Below are 18,068 nucleotides of genomic sequence, written 5' to 3'. Positions count from 1 at the left end.
TATCACTGCAGACAAGAGTAAACTGGTATGGCTGGGGGGTGGGGCAGGTGAGCACAGCTGGAGTGTGGGGCAGGTTAGAACATCTGGATAGGTGTGAGGCAGGTTAGAGCATCTGGATAGGTGTGAGGCAGGTGGAATGGGGGGGGCAGGTGAGCCCCCGTGGGTGGGGATTGGTTCAGGCATATCCAAGCTAGGTCCCAGGCCCGGGGGGTCCTTCAAGCGTTCTGGCAGCATGGGGGAGCCCCGAGCAAGTGCAGCCGAGGGGATCCCGGATTGCCCGAGTCGTGTCTGCTGTTTTTAACCTAAATAAACGGTGCCACCGGCACCAAGAGACGCCGTGTCCCTGCGCGTATCGGTGCCGCCCACGGGGCTCGGCTCCGGGAACCAGCAGTGCCCTCTGCAGGCAGCTGCCGCGGGCCGCGATGACCACCCGGTCCTTCCTGCCACGCCGCCGGCCCGGCTGAGCCCGCGGCCCCCGCCCGGCCCCGGTCTTGGCCCCGCCGAGAGAGGTGAGTGCGGCCGCACCGTCGGTGTCGCCTCGGGGGAAGCAGGGAGAGAGAGACGCCGCGAGCACAGCCGCGGGCAGCGGCAGAGCGCAGCGGCTATGGCGAACCGTGGCCCGAGGGGACGGGCGGGAGCGATGGATCCGGGGGTCGGCGGCAGCCGCGCGGAGGGTGAGGTAGTTCCGCGAGTTCCCCCCTCCGCCCCGCGGAAGCCCCGAGCCTGGCGGGCCGTTATCCTCCACGGGGATGCAGGTGGACGGTCAGAGGGACGGAGCTGGCGGGAGCGAAGCGGGTGGCTGAGCGAGGCGCGGCGGCAGGTGCCCGGTACCGGGGCCTGGCGAAGGGGTGGGGGTCCCGTTCTCGGCCCCGGCGCGGTGTCCCGGCGCGGCCCCCCCGCCCACTGACATAACGTCTGCGCGGAGCCGTGTTTGCCTTGGCAGCCCCGGAGCGGCGGTGGCTCCTCACACTTTCCGCTAGCGCCGGGCAGTGGCCGCGCTCGGAGCCAGGCGCGGGGGGGCCGGGGTGAGCCGAGGTGAGCCCCGGGGCCGCCGCTGCCTCCCTGAGCCGGCAGCGGCCAAACAGGTTGCGCGGGGCCCGCGCCCAGGCACCTGCGAAGGAGCCACCTCGCTGGGGGCCGCCTCGCCCCGCTCCAGCGCCGCCGAGAACCGGGAGCTGCTCCCTGCGCCGCGCCCCTCCGCGCCCCCGCCTGCCCGGCACCCCGCGGTGCCAAGTTCTCCGTGTCCAGCTCTCCATCCCCCCGTGCCCGGCACTCCAGTATCCCGGTGCCCACTCCTTGGTGCCCGGTTCCCCGAGCCCGGCTCTCCACCCCCCGTACCTCACCCTACGCACGGTTTCCCGTGCCCGGCACTCGAAACTCTCCCTCGGTGCACACTTCTCGGTTCTTACCCCCCCATTGCCCGGTTCTCCGCCCCCCGTGTTCGTGGGGCGGAGCGGGCAGTGCCGTGCCGGCCCCGGCACTCGGCGGCCGCAGCGGGCGGGGCGCGCTCGGCGCCTGGCACCGCACTCGGCGCCGGTTGGGGCTGCAGCGGGGCCGTCTCGTGCTCTCCGGCCCAGGCCGGGGGCCGACCCCCGCCGATCCCGCTAACCGCCTCTGACTCAGCCGCCCCCCACCCGCGCACCCCGGTCCCGGGAGCCCGTAAGACCCCCGCCCTCCCGAGGGGGGGTGGGGCGGGGCTGATGGGCGGGGCACCCCACCAATGGGACGCGCGACCGCCGGCGCGCTGCCCAATGAGGAGGCGGGGGCGGGCGCTTCCTGGAGCCCCGGCGGTGGCAGCGGCAGCGGCAGTGGCCGTGGCCGGGGGGCGGGCGGGGCGCGGCCACGGCAGGTGAAGGCGGAGGCGGGGCCGTGGCTCCGGGACCGGTCTGTGGCTCGGGTGGGGTGCTCAGGTGAGCGGCAGTGGGTGGGAGCAGACAGACCCACCGGCGGGGGTTGCGCAGAGGTACCGACCCACAGGCAGCGGGATCGGGACGGGGACCGGTGCGGCGACCGCTTTTGCCGCCCGGTTGCGGTGAGTCGCGTTGATTTGGGATGCTGCGGGCAGCGGGTGGGCACGGTTGGCGCGCGGATCACTGCACGGCCCCTCTGTCCCCGCCCGCCGCCGGAGCCGGTGGACACGTCGCCCGTGGGGCGGGGGGTGTCACTCGTGGGCTGTTCTCTGTCCCTGCGCACGGGGCTGCGGGAAATCTGTGACATCGGCAGGTCTCCGCTGCGTGTCGGGGCGGCTGCCAAGGCTCCACTGTGCTCCTGTTGCGGTGCTGCTCCATGCAGCCAGGGTCCCCCGCAGGTCTCCCACGGGTGACCGGGTCTGCCATCCCCCCTTCCTAACCTGGTGAGCAGCTTGGCGGCATGCCTGGTGCACTGGGTAGGGACGGCACCGTTGCCGGAGGAAGGCAACTCGGAGAGCCCCTTCTGCACCGGTGTTGGTAGAGTTGGAGGGTATGCCAGTGTTCCAGCACGCTGTGCCACGCTGGTGAGCCCCGGCCCTGGCACACTGGCAGCAGCAGTGAGTGCCTCGGCTCGGCTGTGCAGTGGTCCCCCGGGATCGGTGTCATGGTAGCACCTGCCAAGCACCGGTGGACTCTGCCCCGTGCGCCCAGCCCTGCCGTACCTGTCCTCGTCCCCCTGGCTGGCTGCCCCCGGCCGCTGTTTGCCCGGGGCGGGGTGCGGTATTTACCCTCCCGCCGGAGCAGATCCACGTCTTGGGCCACAGCCGCCCTCGATCCGTGAGTTCGTTCACTTGGCGAGGGGACACAGTGCCAGTTTTGTCGTGGGGTGAGTCGCACCGTGCCTCGGTTTCCCCCAGCACAGCCGGGCTGGTAGGAGCGGGGAGCAGCCTGGGATCCCCGGCACTGCCGGAGGCACGCGGCAGCTGCAGCGACTCAAGGCTTCGGTGGTGATGCTGGTGCTGGGTGCGGAGGGAGGGACTGGGCTCAGGAACTTAAAGTGGGTGCATGGAGAAAGGGAAACTGGCGCAGCAGAGAGCGTGGAGCAGTAGGGCTAGGAGTGTCTATGCCGGGGATGGGTGCAGAGGTGAGCACAGGGAGGTGACAGGTGTGTGTGAGGGGGCATATCCGTGTCGGGTCCTGGAGACCCTCGGAGACCCCCTGCCTGGGCACAGGCTGCCCCCAGCGCTGCGGCGCTGAGCCCGAGGCTGTGGCAGCACGGCTGTGCCAGCTGCTGCCGTGCACCCTCAGTGCACACGTGGCACGAGCACGACCGGCCGGAGCGCACGGGGCGGGAGGGGCGCAGCGGGGCTGCGGCACCGGCCGAGCCCCTGCTGCGCCCCGGCCCTCCAGGGGTGGCTGCTGCCCCGTGCGCGAAGCAGGAACTTCTCCTTCAGGGCAAGCAGCGGATGATGAAACCAGGGAGAAATCTCTCCTGGCAGCGTGTGGGCTGCTGGCGGGAGCCCCCGGGAGCCTGCGCTCCCCCTGCGCCACCGCCACTGCCTTCCCATGGTAACTCCACGGCGGGAGCAGGCAGGGTGCCGGTGGGAGCGGCCGCCCCGTCTGGAGGATTGGCGCCCGCCTGGCTCCCCGTGGCAGCGCTGGCGTCCCTGACATGCCCCGAGAGCTGCATGTCCACACCCCAGCAAGCCCCAGGGCAGTCAGAGGACTTGGCGAGGGGCTGGGCTGAGACCCGTCAAACTCGCTTCGTGCCAGGAAGATGGCGCTTGGGTAGCCATGCAGGTAGGGGAGGTGGTGGGGCCGGGGCTGTGGCCAGTGACCTTCAGTGCACCCGGGCATACTGCGTGCCCAGGGCTGGGGAGCTCAGTTGACATGCAGGGTGGTGCAGTGGGAGTGTGGTGCCTGGGTGACTTGTATCCCCAGAGCTAGTGGCATGACCTGATGGAGCCCTGGGCAGGCAGGGGGACCAGCCCGGGTGAGGGAAAATGAAAGCAGGTGATGCGGAAGGAGAAGTAGGTCAGAGCTCTGGCCTCTCCCGGCAGCCTTGGTTGCACTGCGTGCTCCACTCTGCCCAGCTGTCTCTGTCATGTCCCCAGGTCCTGTGGGCAGCAGCTGGAGTGGGGAGTGGGTAAGGGGGTCCTGCCACCAGGGTCTCAGGCAAGGTGGATGCCAGGCACTGCCTACACTGAACACCAGGAGGGTGGAGAATGTGGCTGTGCTGGCTGACATTTGTTTGGTACAGTGACACCCCAGCAGTTTTGCTTTGATTCCCCTCCCCTGGGCAACCATCAGGGCACAGGGCTTGGCCATAGCAAAGGTGCACAGGAGCATTGTCAGCCCCACTGCTGTGCCAAGGAAGAGAAGGGAAGAGACCCTTGTGCCCTGCTTGGGTGGCACAAGGCAGCTGGAGTGCTGCAATGTCCCCTAGGTGGGCCCTGGGGACAGTCCATGTCCCACAGAGGGGCTCCACAGAGGCGTTCCGTGCCTGCTGCGCTGTGGAGCCGTGGGGCATTGCCCTGCCCTTGCTGCAGGGCTGGCTGGGGTCTCCTCAGCGGCGCTGTGTGGGTTGGAGTGGCTGTGGCAGGCACGGCCTCACTGTCAGTGCTGTGTGGGCTCGGGGGGGCCAGGGGGGATTAGAATCGCCTGCCCCCCTTCCCTCCCCGGGATCAGCCGTGGGCAGCGGGGAGCTGGCAGCAGGCAGCTGCCGTGGGGGCGGAAGCCAGGCTATTTTGGAGGGTGTGGAGGGGGGGCTGTGGGCTGGCACTGTCCTTGCCAGGTGACCCCACCAGGACCAGCATCACCCTTGTGCCAGGATGGAGCACTGGGGGCCAGCCTGTGCCACTGGTGATGCTCAGTCCCCGAGGTGCTGTGAGGACATGAACCCTGCATATTGAGCAGGAGGTGCCACCAGCTGGGGGGGCCCTTTGGGGCCCTGCAGCACAGTGGGACCCAGGGGGTCTGGCTGCCCTCCAAGGGGTTCCCGTGACTGTGCTACAGGGCCAGCAACTCCAGAGCCAGCTCACCCTGGGGCCAGCAAGCAGGCCCAGTTGTAGGTGAGCCTGCCTGTCCCAGGCTGGTGGCTCCTTCCCTTCCCTTCCCTTCCCTTCCCTTCCCTTCCCTTCCCTTCCCTTCCCTTCCCTTCCCTTCCCTTCCCTTCCCTTCCCTTCCCTTCCCTTCCCTTCCCTTCCCTTCCCTTCCCTTCCCTTCCCTTCCCTTCCCTTCCCTTCCCTTCCCTTCCCTTCCCTTCCCTTCCCTTCCCTTCCCCATTGCATGTTTCTGCCTGTGCCTCAGCCATCTCCTTGGCACATTGGGATGGCCAGAGGTGACACACAGAGGCCACATGTCCTTGGCCACGTATCTGTGGCCATGGCACACCATGCCCTGGCAGGTCAGGGTGCTGCTGTCAGGATGTGATGCAGGAGTTGGGGTTGCCCATCCTGCCATTGGAAGAGGAGCTGGGATGAGGCCATGTCCCCTCACTGGTGACACTGGTCAGAGTGACACCAGCCAAGGCAAGGGTGGAGCTTGGAGGAGGATGGATGGATGGATGGATGGATGGATGGACGGATGGACTGATGGAGGTTAGCCCATCTTCCCCAAAGGCCAGCACCTCCCCACCTGACCCCCCCAGCCTGATGCCCCCCAGCCAGGGCGAGCAGCAGTTTGTGGCCAGTGCCTGGGTGGTTGCAACACCCCCCAGGGTGGGGGGGCCACGGTGACTCACCCCATCCTGGCCACCAGTAGGAACCCTGACTCAGGGCTGCGTGCCCATGCCGTGCCATGCCCCTCCCTGCCCGCCTCGCCCACCTTATCTCCCGCCCTTAGCACCTGGCACACCTGGGCCAGGGGGGACTGGCGCCATTCTCCTCCTTTATGGGGAACAAAGGGCAGGGGAAGGGTTGGCAGCAGGTGCCACAGCCCTCCTCCTTCCCTCTTGTCCTCTCTCCCTCTCACAGATGCTGTCCAGAGCTGTGCCCTTTTTGTGCTCCCCACTGGGGCAGCCTGGAGCATTGTGCCGGTGTGCTGGGCAATGCTGCCCACAACTCTGTGCAGGCTGTGTGCTGCTTGTGCTCCAGGCACTGGGCAGCTCGTGGTACCACGGCTGGCTCCTGCCCAGGAGAGGTGGGAGAGGTGAGAGGTGATGGGAGAGGTGGGATACCATGGAGGGCACACTGGTGATGCCCCTCTGCCCATCTCCACTGCCTGCCCAGGGGCTCTTGCACAACCCAGCTCCTTCTGTCAGCATTGCTGGGGCTGGGCCTGAGGCCCTTTGCTGTCCTGCTTGTGTGGGGCTCTTCCCCTTTCTGCCTGGCCTGCTACAGACGGACCCAGCACTGGAGCCAGTCCAGGCCATGCCAGGGTGCTGCAGTGCAGGTGCCCCTGACCGGTCTGGCGTGGGTTGCCTGGGCGGGTGCTGGTGCTCGTGGTGGGGTGTGGGGTGCGCTCTCTGGGCTGCTAATTGCTGTTTAGCTGGGGACACAGAGGGTGTAATTATGGGGGGATTGCATGAACCTGCAGCCTGGCCGGGGAGCCCACGAGTGCCCCTGCCCAGGGAGTGGAGGGGATCAGGCAGCATAGTCCAGCTGGGCCGTCCCTGCTTCCCACATTCCCCGTGGGATCTCAGGAACCTGCTCCAAGGGGAGAGCAGGACAGGAATCCATAGGACCGGGGGGGTGGCTCCTGGGCTGGCCGGGCAGGCTGCAGCATGCTGCACCAAGCCCTGCCCTGCTCCCGCCGAGCACAGGCGCCCTCGCAGCCCGGCTGGGCTGGCCGTGGCCAGTGGCGAGCACCCAGCGCCCTGCCTTGGGGCAGAGGAGAAGGTGAGGGCCTGTGTGATGCCATGGCACGGGGGAAGGGGGCAGGGGCAGACGGTTTGGAGACGATGTTAGTGGCAGGGAAGGCATACTTAGGGTACGGGTGCCTGTCCTGACAGTGCTGTGAGTTTTCTCCCGTGGGAGTGGGCCAGGGGATGCCCCATGCCCGGTTCCGGGTTGGCACTCCACGGCGCAGTACCGGCCGCAAAGAGTTAATGCCGTGTGTGTTCTGGGAAGCGGGGCTGGGAGGTGCGTGACCCGGGGTGTGGGCGTCGACTCCTTTTGAGGTGGGATCCTGAGCTCAAGTGCAGCGGGGAGCGGGGCCAAGTTCACACAGCACCCTGCCTTCCCCTCCCTGCCACTCGCGGGCCGCCAGCCGGGCCGCGACGCACTGCTGAGCCACGCCAGGACACGGGGCAGGTGAGCCGCACACCCACCCTGCCATCACTGCTGGTATGGTGGAGGAAGCTGCCAGGGTGGTGGGGACCCAGTGTGGTACCTCTGGACACTGGGAGATCTGGGCCAGCTGCTTCAGTGCCAGCCGGTTGTGGGACGTTGTTGTTGCCTGAGCCCTACACCATCCTTACTGCTGATGGGATGGGGTGGGATGGGATGGGACGGGACAGGATGGGACGAGTGGCGAGATCTGGGTCACTTTGGTTTGGCAGAGCAGGGCCCACACCCTGCAGTGGCAATGCCAGGCAGCTGCATGTGGCAGTGGGGTAGGTTTTGGCAGCAGGAGGGGGCTGGGATGCCAGCACAGTGCCAGCAGGCTGGGTGGGCGGCATGAGGACTTTGCTTCTTGTCCCTGCCGGAGATGCCAGGGGTGGCTCTGGCAACACCACTAGTCCTGCTCCACCATAACAGGGATGCCTCTGTGGCAGCTGTCGTGCTGGGCTGGCCCTGGCCCCGGGTGCAGTGCCGGCCAGGCACTGAGGCAGCCGTGGGCCGTGGCGCTCCAGCCCCCTTCTCAGTGCTGATGGCTGATGTCCCATGCCTGCACAGCTCACACCTCTGTGGGTGAGCTGGCCACTGTCAGGGGGCCTGGGCAGTGCCATGGGGCTCGTTCTCAGCACTGTGGGGTGGGGGACTGTTTATCCTCTTCCATCTCCAAACCATTTCCTTTTGTCTCCACTTGTTCTTTTCTTCTTTCAAAGTGCAGTGCTGCTCTCCCCACTTCCTCCAGCAATGGGACCCCTGGCATGTGCTTGATACAGGGTCACCAGCTGAGCCAGAGCCCGGGGCACCACCTTCCCTGCTGGGCAGACAGAGGGGCTGTACAGCCCCTGCCCTGCAGCCACACCACCCTCCACACTGTGGCCATTGCTGCTCCCAGCTGGCTTCAGGCAGTGGCAGGGTGGGGGGCTTGCACAGCCCGGACTTCTGGGTCCATGTCCTGGATCCCAAAGGATGAGGGGCCCCATGGGGTGAGGGGCCAGGGTGACACTGCACTGCGCTCCCCTTCCGGGGTGACTCATTCTCCCCAGTGGGGCTGTGAAGTCCCTCGACAGCATTTGTGACTCTTGTGACCGAAAGCAGGGGCACTTGGTAGCAGGCCAGGGTGGGGACTGTGCTCCCCAGGTCCTCTGTCCCCCTTCGGCAGAGGAGATCCCCCCCTGACACCACTTTCCACCTCACACCTCCCACCGACCCCAAGCCGGGCCCAGTGCTCAGCGCAGGCTGGCATTGTGCCCTCACCAAGGGCGCCATCCCTGCTTGGTGGCATGGGACACGGCCTGTCCCCGTGCAGGACGGGTGCTGCAGGGCCCACCCCGCTGCCCATGGCTCTGCCTGGGGGGCTGGACCCCTGGGATGGAGGGAGCTGGCGCATGGGTGGAGCCTGGCCGTGGTTTTGGCAGAGGGATGTCAGGGTGACCCGGGCAGACATTGTTCCTGCTGCCACCCGCCCCGCATGGGAGCCAGCTCAGCACGGGGAGCAACTCCCCCTTTCCTCAGTCCCGTTCGGCTGCTTCAGCCGAAATGTGCCACGGCATTGACGTAACCAAGAAAGCTCTGGCATGGCGAGGCCATGGGCATCGCTGCCTGCTCCCTCCCAGCCATCACCTCCAGCACCAGCCAGGGAATGCTGGGGGCCCGGGGGCGGCTCCAGTCCCCTCACACCTCATCCTCTGCCATTTCCTTATCACTGCGGTGATCTCCTCGACGGCAGCACCCGCTCAACATGTGACTTTGCTCCAGTGAGGAGGATGTGCGGGGGGGTGGGGGTGTCAGCAAAGGAGCTGTAAGGGGCGGTTTGGTGCGATGGAAAATCCCCCTCCTGTCACCGGCACCTCGCCCCCACCCTGCCCCAGCCCTGCAGCTATGTCTGCTGGCACGAGTCCCGTGGCTGCTCACAGGGGTCCCAGCTCCCTTACCAGACCTCTGCTGGTGATGTCTGTGACATTGGCAGGACCGAGGCTGTATCCATCTGCACTGTGACATGGTGAGGCTGGTGTCCGTGGCCGTCCCTCAGAGCACCCTGCCACCTGCTGGGATATGACAGGGTCTCAGCTGCTGCCCTGTGCCCAGACACCCCCACAGGCACGTGCCAGTGGGTGCCATCACTCTTGTGAGCATCCTGTGCCCAGGGGTCTTGTGGGGCTGGAGATGCTGTGGGGACAGAAGGGAGGCTGTCCTGGTGCCATCACTGGGGGAGGCAGTGTTGGAGGACACGGTGCCACTCTATCCTATGACTATTGCCTGTGACAGCCCTGGGGGTCTGTGGGGCTCTGGCCCACCCTTGGCAGATGCCCCATCCCTATCATCCCTCTCCAGCTGCCCAAGCTGTGGCGTGGGGTACTTGCCCCCCGGTTTAATCCTGCCCCTGCAGCTAATCCTGCATAATCCCACTGGGGGCTGTCACTGCCTGTTGGCTCCCAGGGCCCTGATGGTTTAATCACCCCTAATCCGATCACCCCCACCTCAGCAGGCAGAGGGGACCTCAACCGGTGGTAGGATGTGCTCCTGCCAAGGAGGGGGGCTTGGCCATGGGTGCTGGCGCCAGCATCCCAGGCGGTCGGCACTGCCTGGCTCCCAGTTTCAGGGGCGGCTGCTGCCTGCCGTGCCGGTCGGGCCTGCTCGGCAGCGGCTGGGGCGGCTCCGCAGCCGGTTGCTCCGGGGCCGTTCCCAGCTGCCTGCCGAGGCAGCCCCAGCTGGCAGCCGCCCAAGCGCAGGGAGCGGCCGGCTTGGGGATGGGCCCCTGTGCCGGGGGCCGTCGCCCGCGCCGCCCCTCCATGGGCAAGAGGGGGCACGTCCCCCACGCCCGCCTGCCGACGGCACAGTGTGGTTTGGCACGGCGTGGTGGGTTTGGGGTGGATGGGCCTGGCATGGCTCAGCATTGCTTGGCATGGCTTGGCAACGGCCAGTGCCACATGCCACTGTCCACCGTGGCTTGACTTGGCATGGCACAACTCTGGCAGAATCGAGAGCTGCAACCCAGAGCTGGTATGCACCTCTGCCTCCCCCACGCTGCAGTTGCTCGACTCCCATTCCTCTGTCACCCAGCAGTGCCCGTGTCACCCAGCAGCCTAGCTGGCCGCAAGGGCCATAGCTGGGCATGGTGTCGCAGGGCAGGTTGCAGCCCTGGAGCTGCCACTGCTGCCTGCACCCTGCTTGCAGGTTGTGAGGGTTATGGGCTCCCCCTTCCCACCCGTGCTGGCTCCACAGGAACACGTGGGTCCCTGGTGGTGCACCACGGGGACCACAGTGGGAGCGTGAGCAGTGCTGGGTTTAGGGCTGAGGCCAAGCTCTGCCAGCTGCAGCGTGGGAAAGGCCTGACTGGCACAGGCTGGGCTTGGCTGGGCGAGGAGTGGCCCCAGGCTGGGGCACAGGGGGAGGGAGGGGGCCCAGTCCCGACCAGGAGCGGGGGCAGGAACCGGTGGCACAGGTGCTGATCCTAATCTGCCGTGGCAGGAAGTGTGGCCCCTGTTCCCAGCCCAGCTGGGCTCCACGGGGCGGCCCCCGGCCCTCAGGGTGCTCTTCCCAGCGCTTGCCCGCCCACCTGTGCCTGCTGCCAGTGAGGCCCATGTTCCCAGGACGGGGTTGCTGGGAGCCAGTGGCTGCGCCTGGCCGTGGCGGTGGGCTGGGGGGATTGTGGGTGGGCTGGCGCAGGAAGTGCTGCACCTCGCTGCTGTTCAAAGGCACCATGCTGAGATTTCTCCCTTTGCTGTGGCGGCGCGGGCGGCTGGGTGCTGGTGGTAGTGGAGGAAGCGTGGAGGCCTGTGGTGGGGGGCCTGCACCCGCCAACCTTTACACAGCATGGAGGGAACTGAGGGCAGACTGTGGGCCCCAAGCCTGCCCCAGTTTAGTGTCCCGCTGAAACCCCAGTGTCACCCAGCATGTACAGGGAGGGTTCCTTGTCCCCTGGCTTTGTGACAGCGATGCTCCAGCTGCAGTGGTTCTTCCAAGTGCTCTCTCCCAGGTAGCATTTTATCCTTCCTGCAGGTGAGGACGATGGCCAGCCCAGAGGACGACCTCATCGGCATCCCTTTCCCTGAGCACAGCAGTGAGCTGCTGAGCTGCCTGAACGAGCAGCGGCAGCTGGGGCTGCTCTGCGACGTCACCATCAAGACGCAGGGGCTGGAGTACCGCACCCACCGTGCCGTCCTGGCTGCCTCCAGCCGCTATTTCAAGAAGCTCTTCGCAGGGCCGGGGCCGGGGCAGGAGGTCTGTGAGCTGGACTTTGTGGGGCCAGAGGCACTGGGTGCGCTGCTGGAGTTTGCTTACACAGCCACGCTGACCATAAGCAGCGCCAACATGGGCGAGGTGCTGCGTGCCGCCCGGCTGCTGGAGATCCCCTGTGTCATCGCTGCCTGCGTGGAGATCCTGCAGGGCAGCGGGCTGGAGGCACCCGGTCCCGATGACGGCGACTGCGAGCGTGCCCGCCGCTACCTGGAGGCTTTCTCCACCCTCCCCGAGGGTGAGGTGCCTGCTCCGCCACCCCCCCGCCCCACCCCGCGCCGCAGCAAGAAGACCCGCAAGTTCCTGCAAGCCCGCGGTGCCCAGCTCAACAACCATGCCGAGGAGCCACCCGCTGAGGCTGAGGGCTCCGGCAGCCCTCCGCCGCCCTCCCAGCTGCCCTCGCCCCCTCTGCCTGAGGGGCTGTCCCTGCCCTATGACAGCTTTGAGCTGCCTGAGGAGGAGGAGCTGCCCCCACACCCCTTCCCCTTCCCCTACCAGCCCCCCTTGTCCCCTGAGGAGGCAGCTTCTGACGATGATGCCATCGACCCTGACCTGATGGCGTATCTGGGCTCTCTGCACCACGAGTCACTGGCGCCTGGGCTGGATAGCCCCGACAAGCTGGTGCGCAAGCGCCGCTCACAGATGCCCCAGGAGTGCCCCGTCTGCCACAAGGTCATCCATGGTGCCGGCAAGCTGCCTCGCCACATGCGCACGCACACGGGTGAGAAGCCCTTCGCCTGCCAGGTCTGCGGAGTCCGATTCACACGGTGAGTACTGCTGGACGGATTCTCCCCGTCTGATGTGTACCAAATGACATCCCCTATGGCACTCCCCCTGCCAGTTCTACTGGGGCCTGGCCACAGGCCTGGCGTGGTTCACGGAGTTTTCTGCATCCCCTGAATGCTGCCAGACCAAATTGGGGTATCTGATGGCAATACAGCAAAGCACCCCTCTGCCAATCCTGCCAGTGCAGTGCACATTTAGAGGGTCTTCTGCACCCCATGAGTGCTCTGGACCAACAGGGGGTACCCAATGGCATCCTCCATGGCACACCCTGCAAGTTCTGCTGTGGTGCAGTGGGGTTATGGGGCCTTATGCACCTCATGAATGCTGCTGGACTGACCTGAGGTACCCAGTAGCATCCCTTTTTGTGTCCCTTTGCCATACCTACTGGTGCAGTCAGGTCAGTGGGGTGTTCTGCATTCTGTGAGTGCTGCCAGATCGACCAAGGCCTGGTACCTGATGGTACCCATAACACTTCATCTGCACCCAGCATGGTTGTGGTGCAGGTCCAGGGGAGTCTTCTGCACTATGTAAGCACTGCCAGAGCAGCCCGGGGTAGGCAGCAGCATCCCCCCTGCAAACAGCCAGCTACATCTCAGCCATGCAGCTGTACAATGGTCCCCTGCCCCTCCAAGCACCCAGACCCCTGTGCCCCACAGAGCATCCCTGCTCTCAGGCTTTCAGCACCGTTGCTGTCCCCACTGTAGCTGGATGCTATGTTGGCTACTCAATGCCAGTATCTCCCTGTGTGTCCCAACTCCAGGAACGACAAACTGAAGATCCATATGCGGAAGCACACAGGTGAGCGGCCCTACTCCTGCCAGCACTGCAGTGCCCGCTTCCTGCACAGCTATGACCTGAAGAACCACATGCACCTGCACACAGGCGCCCGGCCCTACGAGTGCTACCTCTGCCACAAGGCCTTCGCCAAGGACGACCACCTGCAGCGGCACCTCAAGGGCCAGAACTGCCTGGAGGTGCGGACCCGCCGCCGCCGCCGCGATGAGCCGCCTCCGCCGCCCGCGGGGCCCCCGGGCCTCGACCTCTCCAATGGGCGGCTGGAGGGGCTGCGCCTCTCCATTGCCCGCTACTGGGCTCCAGGGCAGCCCGAGGAGGAGGAAGAGGAGCCGGAGGGTGAGGAAGGGCCGCAGCCAGATGGCACTGTGCCGGTGGAGACGGCATAGAGGCAATGCAACGGCAGGTGTCGTGCTGTTCCATGCCGAGCTGTGCCGTGCCCACTGGGGTTTCTGTTCCTGTTTTTCCCGTCACGGTTCATTCCTGGTTATGCAAAGGGGGAAACTCCCCTCGGCCGATTTGCACAAGGGGGTGGGGGGCCCTTACCACCCCCCACCGTGCCCGGGCCCACCTGGTCATGCCCAGGCGGGTGATGGGGGGACTGGGACTTAGATGTCCCCCCACCAAACCCCTCGTGGATGCCAGGACCAGGCAGGGGCATCCATGGACCAAGGCCTCCCTCCCCAGGTGGGGAGAGCCTCCCCACCCTCTCCAGTGAGGGGGGAGGGGGGGGAGGGCACTGCCCTACGCTGTGCATAGCTTGTCCCCACCTCCCCATTCCGAGCAGCCCCTCCCCGGCGAGCCCCCCTCGCCCCTGCACTCCCGGCTGCTTTCTCTTGGTTGCACTATTCGGGTGAGCCCACCCGGGTGCGGGGCAGCCCCGGCCCCCCCCCGGACCCTTCCCCCTTCCGAAATCCCCCGGCCCTGTGGGACCCTCCCCTTCCCTGGGGTGGCCGGGCCCCCACGGTCACCCCTCTGTCCTTTGCACATGCCCCCCGCAGGGCGCAGCCTCCCCGGGGGTGGAGGGGACCGGCACTATTTGTCTACAATAAGAGTTTTATCTATATTTAAAAAGATGATGTAATATATTCCCCCCCCACAGCCCCTCCGCTGCCAAGCGCTGCCCGGCCTCCACATCTGCCATGGAGCGCCGGGAGGGGTGATGGGGCCGGGGGGGGCTCTGCTCCCGTCATGGCTTTAAAGTGCCTTATGGTGAACTTGAACCTTTTCGGCTACTTGAACCTCTCTGGTGTCAGGAACCAAACAAACCACGGGCGGGCGGCCCCCGCCCCGCCGGGCCGCCTCTGCCTGTCTGTACGTCTGTGTTTTTTTTTTTTTTTTTTTTTTTTTTAAAACGAAGGCTGCTTGGTAATAAATGGAGAAGCAGGGACTTCTCTTGCGTCCGGCTGTCTGTCCATTCTGCATCCCCACCCTGGAGCAGCTCGGGACTGGGGACACTGTGGGGATGGGGATGGGGACATTGAGAGTCTGGGGCACTGCAGGAATGGGGAGCGGTCACTGTGTGTGGGGAGAGGGACATCCAGGGGTGGGGGTCAGCATGGGGCTGAGGGCACCACAGGGGTGGGAATGGGGACACCATAAAGGCTGGGGACAGAGGTGTGTAGGGGCTGGAGGCACAGTGGGAATGGAGATGGTGTCACCAAGGTGCTTGAGATGGGGCTGGGGGACATTGAGAGGCTGGGGTCACAGCAGGGATGGAGCTGGAGCAGCAAGGAGCTGGGCTATCACAAAGTCAGGACCATCATGGAATGATGGATGCCAACTCAGAGTACCAGGACTCAGGTGCCTTGAGGACTAGGCGATTTATTCACCAGTCCTTCCCCGCCCAGTGGCACTCAGCTTCTGCTGCACTGGTGGGGCTCCAAGCACATCCCAGCACCCAGACCCGTGTTTTTGCTGCTACATTGCACCGTCCTGCTGTCACTGGGCCCTCGCTTTCATTGTTCTTGGCCTGCTGCTGTTAGTTGAAGTCTTGCTGGGAGAGAGGAGTGCAGTGTTGGCATCCAGCATCCCTAGTGCTGGGGAGAACAAGGGACATTGCCAACCCACAGCCAGCCCTCACCTGCAGAGTAATCTGCTCTTGTTGACCCCAGTGCTGCCCACATTGCTCTGCTCACTCTTATCCTCCTCCTCCATCTGGACTCACAGCTGGGCCGCCGTTCCAAAGGGGAGCCTCCAGCCCTCGATCATGTCCTTGATGCGCTGCAGCAGCCGCCGCCCTCGTTCCTGGCCCCGCAGCGCCCGCTCAGTGCCCAGCCACAGCCCCGGTGTCTCCTCATCACTGGAGTCCCTGCGGGGGCACAGAGGCAGGGCTGAGCTGCAGCCCCCCACCCCTGCTGCAGCCCCCCAGGCTCGGGCAGGCCCCCGGCACCCCTCTGCTCACATCTCCTCATCCCCAGAGGCCGGGGAGCTCAGGGGGGCCATGCAGACGGAGCAGGTGTTCAGGATTCTGCAGCACTCGCTGCAATACAGCCCTGTGGAAAATGGGGCTGTCAGGGGGGAACGTGGAATTTTCTGGGGAGGGTGTCCCCGAGCTGTGGGGGCTCCTGCCTGTGCAGTTGGGTGTGATGCAGGCGGTGAAATCCGGCTGCTCTGCCATCCCACAGGTCAGGCAGCTGGATGCCCAAGAAGCTGGTGAGGGTGGGAGACTTGTGGGCACAGGGTGATGCTCTGTGGGTCAATGCTGTCCTGGGGGTACTTGACACAGACCCTCTGGGATACCACAGATCTCTTCCATCCCACCAGGGCTAACTTACCTGTATTCACAAATCAACATACAGCTTTTGCCTGGTTTCTGTAAAGTCTCATCCCTTAAATCTTGGCATCGTGACTGCTCCACGGTGTGCAGTCATATTGAAAAGGTCCTTGCTTTTCAGTATGGAGCAAAATGGCTTCATTTGAAGTTGATGTCACACACATGACTACTTCTCTCCCCAGTCCATTAGCACAGGTTGGTATTTTGCTAGTCAGCTTAGAGAGATCCAGTAATGTCCCTTTGGATTCTGAATAGCCAGCAATGGCATAGGGGCACAGTTAGTGATCATCCCAAAGTGAATTTCTGGGCCTCCTGCATCATTAGGATGGTGGCTGCTATGGCCCATAAGCATGCTGACCATCCAGTTGCTTGGAGAAGGATGGCACTGGCCTTTGCCAACTTCCAAGAAGCTGTGTCATCCCTACAAAGGCTACTTGTTGCCTTCTGTGCATACATCATGAAAAGAGCTTAGTTGTATCTGGAAGGCCTGAAGCTGGTGCTTCCATGAGCATCCTTTATGGTATTTAAAACTGGTTCAACATTGTCAGGGCCATTCCAGCAATTCTTCAGGGTCTTTGATTGCCAAATAAAAGGCATTGGCTGTTAGTCCAAACTTTTGAACCTGTATGGGACAAAATCCTACTACTAACAAAACTCCTGTTAGTTATCTTTTAGTCCTAGGAGCTGCAATTTGGAATATCACTACTTTTTTCCTTCTCCCAGAGCTCATTGTCCTTTTGATACCTTAAAGCTAAGGTATTAGTCTTACCTTTTTTTTCTGGAAATTCCAGGAAGTCCCAAAATGTTCTGCAGGCTTATGGTCACTTTCAAGCAGGTTTGTTCCTTGTCAGCTCCAATGAGGATGTCATCTACACACTGTAAAAGAACACTGTTACCTTTTTTTCCATTGCTCTGCTTCTTTTGCCAAAATCACCAAATAAAGTGGGCTTATTTTTGAATTCTTGAGGGAACACTCTTGAACACTGCATCTTTCCTCCAGCCACAGGATTCTCTCATTCATAGAGATTATTTGGCTTTGCTCATCTGTTGGGATACAGGAGAAAGTATCCTTTAAGGCCAAAACAGTAAAATAAGAGTTTGTTTCAAGCACTGAGGTTAACAAGCCACAAGGATTTGGTACACTTGGGTGTATATCTCTGCACGTTTGATTGATTGTTCTTAAACTTGTACTAATCTGCACTCTTGAGAACAAGGCTTCTTTGAAACCTGGAGGAAGGCATCTAAATCTCAGATTGGCATTGTCTGAGTATGCCAAATTGTAAGAATGTGTATGCCAATGGTTTCAGACCTTTCTGTCCTTCTGTCTTTATAGGATATTTATTTACTTTTAATGATTTTACTTTTGGTTCTGAGCTTTTTCTCTTAACTGGAGACACATACTTTGCTTTACCTCGTTTTCCTGTGGCCCATGTGGATCACTGCATTTGAAATGGCATTCAGAATATTTTCTCCAACATCCCATGGTTTACACATTAACATGCAGATCTGAGCTTTCCAGCCTGTCTCAGGTGGAATGTGAAGCAGCATGGTATTCTCAGAAAAGTTTTGTGCATTTAAGTTACAAAATATATCTCATCCCAGCAAGCAAATGGGTCATTGATGGCATATATAGAAACGGACTATTTGTTTTAGTGTCACCAACTATACATGCCATGGGTGGTAGGAGTGGCTACAAAGCTAATTTTCCTGCTGCCCCAGCAATCTCTACTGGAACTTTCCTCAGCAGCCCTTGCAGCCAGTTACTTCTGAAGATGTGGCTCCATTCCCCAGCTTTACTGGAGCCAGAGTATCAACTGGGCATGCCCTGATATTTTCCCCTGGTCCCCTTCCCTCACTGTCAAAATCCTCCATCATCATAACATTTATCTCTTATAACTGACCCCTCCTGTCAACAAATAGCACATTCAGGCAAAGACCCCCAAATCTCCAGCCCATTCCTCGTCTTTCTCCTTCTCTAACACCGTTCTTTTTTCTTTCATGGTAAAAAAGTTTGGCCTTTAAGTAGTTACACTGCTCCTATCCCATTGTTTATCACAGCTCACTGCCTGGTGTTTCCTTGTGACTTACACGGAGATTGATCCCACTGATCAGTTACACTGATAAATCTACACCTTTTGTAAAAGCAATATGAAAAAAGAAGAGCAGTGCACTTGCCAATCCAATAATTCCATCCACCCATCCATCCTTGCTTGAATATCCCTGGAGCATTTCCCTTTGGATTTGCTCGCTGCTGTGATGCTAAAGAAGATTTGGAGGAGTCGCTGATTATCT

The 18,068-nt window shown here is 62.9% G+C and overlaps 2 protein-coding genes across 4 annotated transcripts; one reads left to right on the top strand and one right to left on the bottom strand.

Moving 5' to 3' along the window:
* Positions 1-390: 390 nt before the first annotated feature.
* Positions 391-13,526, top strand: ZBTB7B (zinc finger and BTB domain containing 7B). 3 transcript variants are annotated; one of them, XM_085560501.1, is made up of 3 exons: positions 391-509; positions 11,186-12,189; positions 12,969-13,526. In XM_085560501.1, the coding sequence occupies exons 2-3, from the start codon at positions 11,195-11,197 to the stop codon at positions 13,387-13,389; spliced, it is 1,416 nt and encodes a 471-aa protein (XP_085416627.1). In that variant the 5' UTR covers positions 391-509; positions 11,186-11,194; the 3' UTR covers positions 13,390-13,526. The 3 variants fall into 3 exon arrangements, with proteins under 3 accessions (XP_085416627.1, XP_077645506.1, XP_085416628.1); XM_077789380.2 differs by lacking the exon at positions 391-509 and adding an exon at positions 1,779-1,910; XM_085560502.1 differs by lacking the exon at positions 391-509 and adding an exon at positions 7,033-7,162.
* LOC110471534 (uncharacterized) lies at positions 638-2,685 on the bottom strand. Its single transcript, XM_085560529.1, has 2 exons — positions 1,339-2,685; positions 638-777 (listed from the first exon to the last, which is right to left on the bottom strand). The coding sequence occupies exon 1, from the start codon at positions 2,215-2,217 to the stop codon at positions 1,345-1,347; it is 873 nt and encodes a 290-aa protein (XP_085416655.1). The 5' UTR covers positions 2,218-2,685; the 3' UTR covers positions 638-777; positions 1,339-1,344.
* Positions 13,527-18,068: the final 4,542 nt, after the last annotated feature.

Source organism: Lonchura striata, chromosome 25 (genome assembly GCF_050655825.1).
Source record: "Lonchura striata isolate lonStrDom1 chromosome 25, ASM5065582v1, whole genome shotgun sequence".
Lineage (NCBI taxonomy): Eukaryota > Metazoa > Chordata > Aves > Passeriformes > Estrildidae > Lonchura > Lonchura striata.
The sequence above is the reverse complement of the archived record's forward strand: the minus strand, read 5'-3'. Positions and strand labels throughout refer to the sequence as shown.

Coding starts and splice junctions, on each gene's coding strand:
- ZBTB7B (XM_085560501.1), top strand. CDS start 11,195: ATGGCCAGCCCAGAGGACGACCTCATCGGCATCCCTTTCCCTGAGCAC. Junction 12,190..12,968: donor TGCGGAGTCCGATTCACACG/GTGAGTACTGCT, acceptor TCCCAACTCCAG/GAACGACAAACTGAAGATCC.
- LOC110471534 (XM_085560529.1), bottom strand. CDS start 2,217: ATGTCACAGATTTCCCGCAGCCCCGTGCGCAGGGACAGAGAACAGCCC.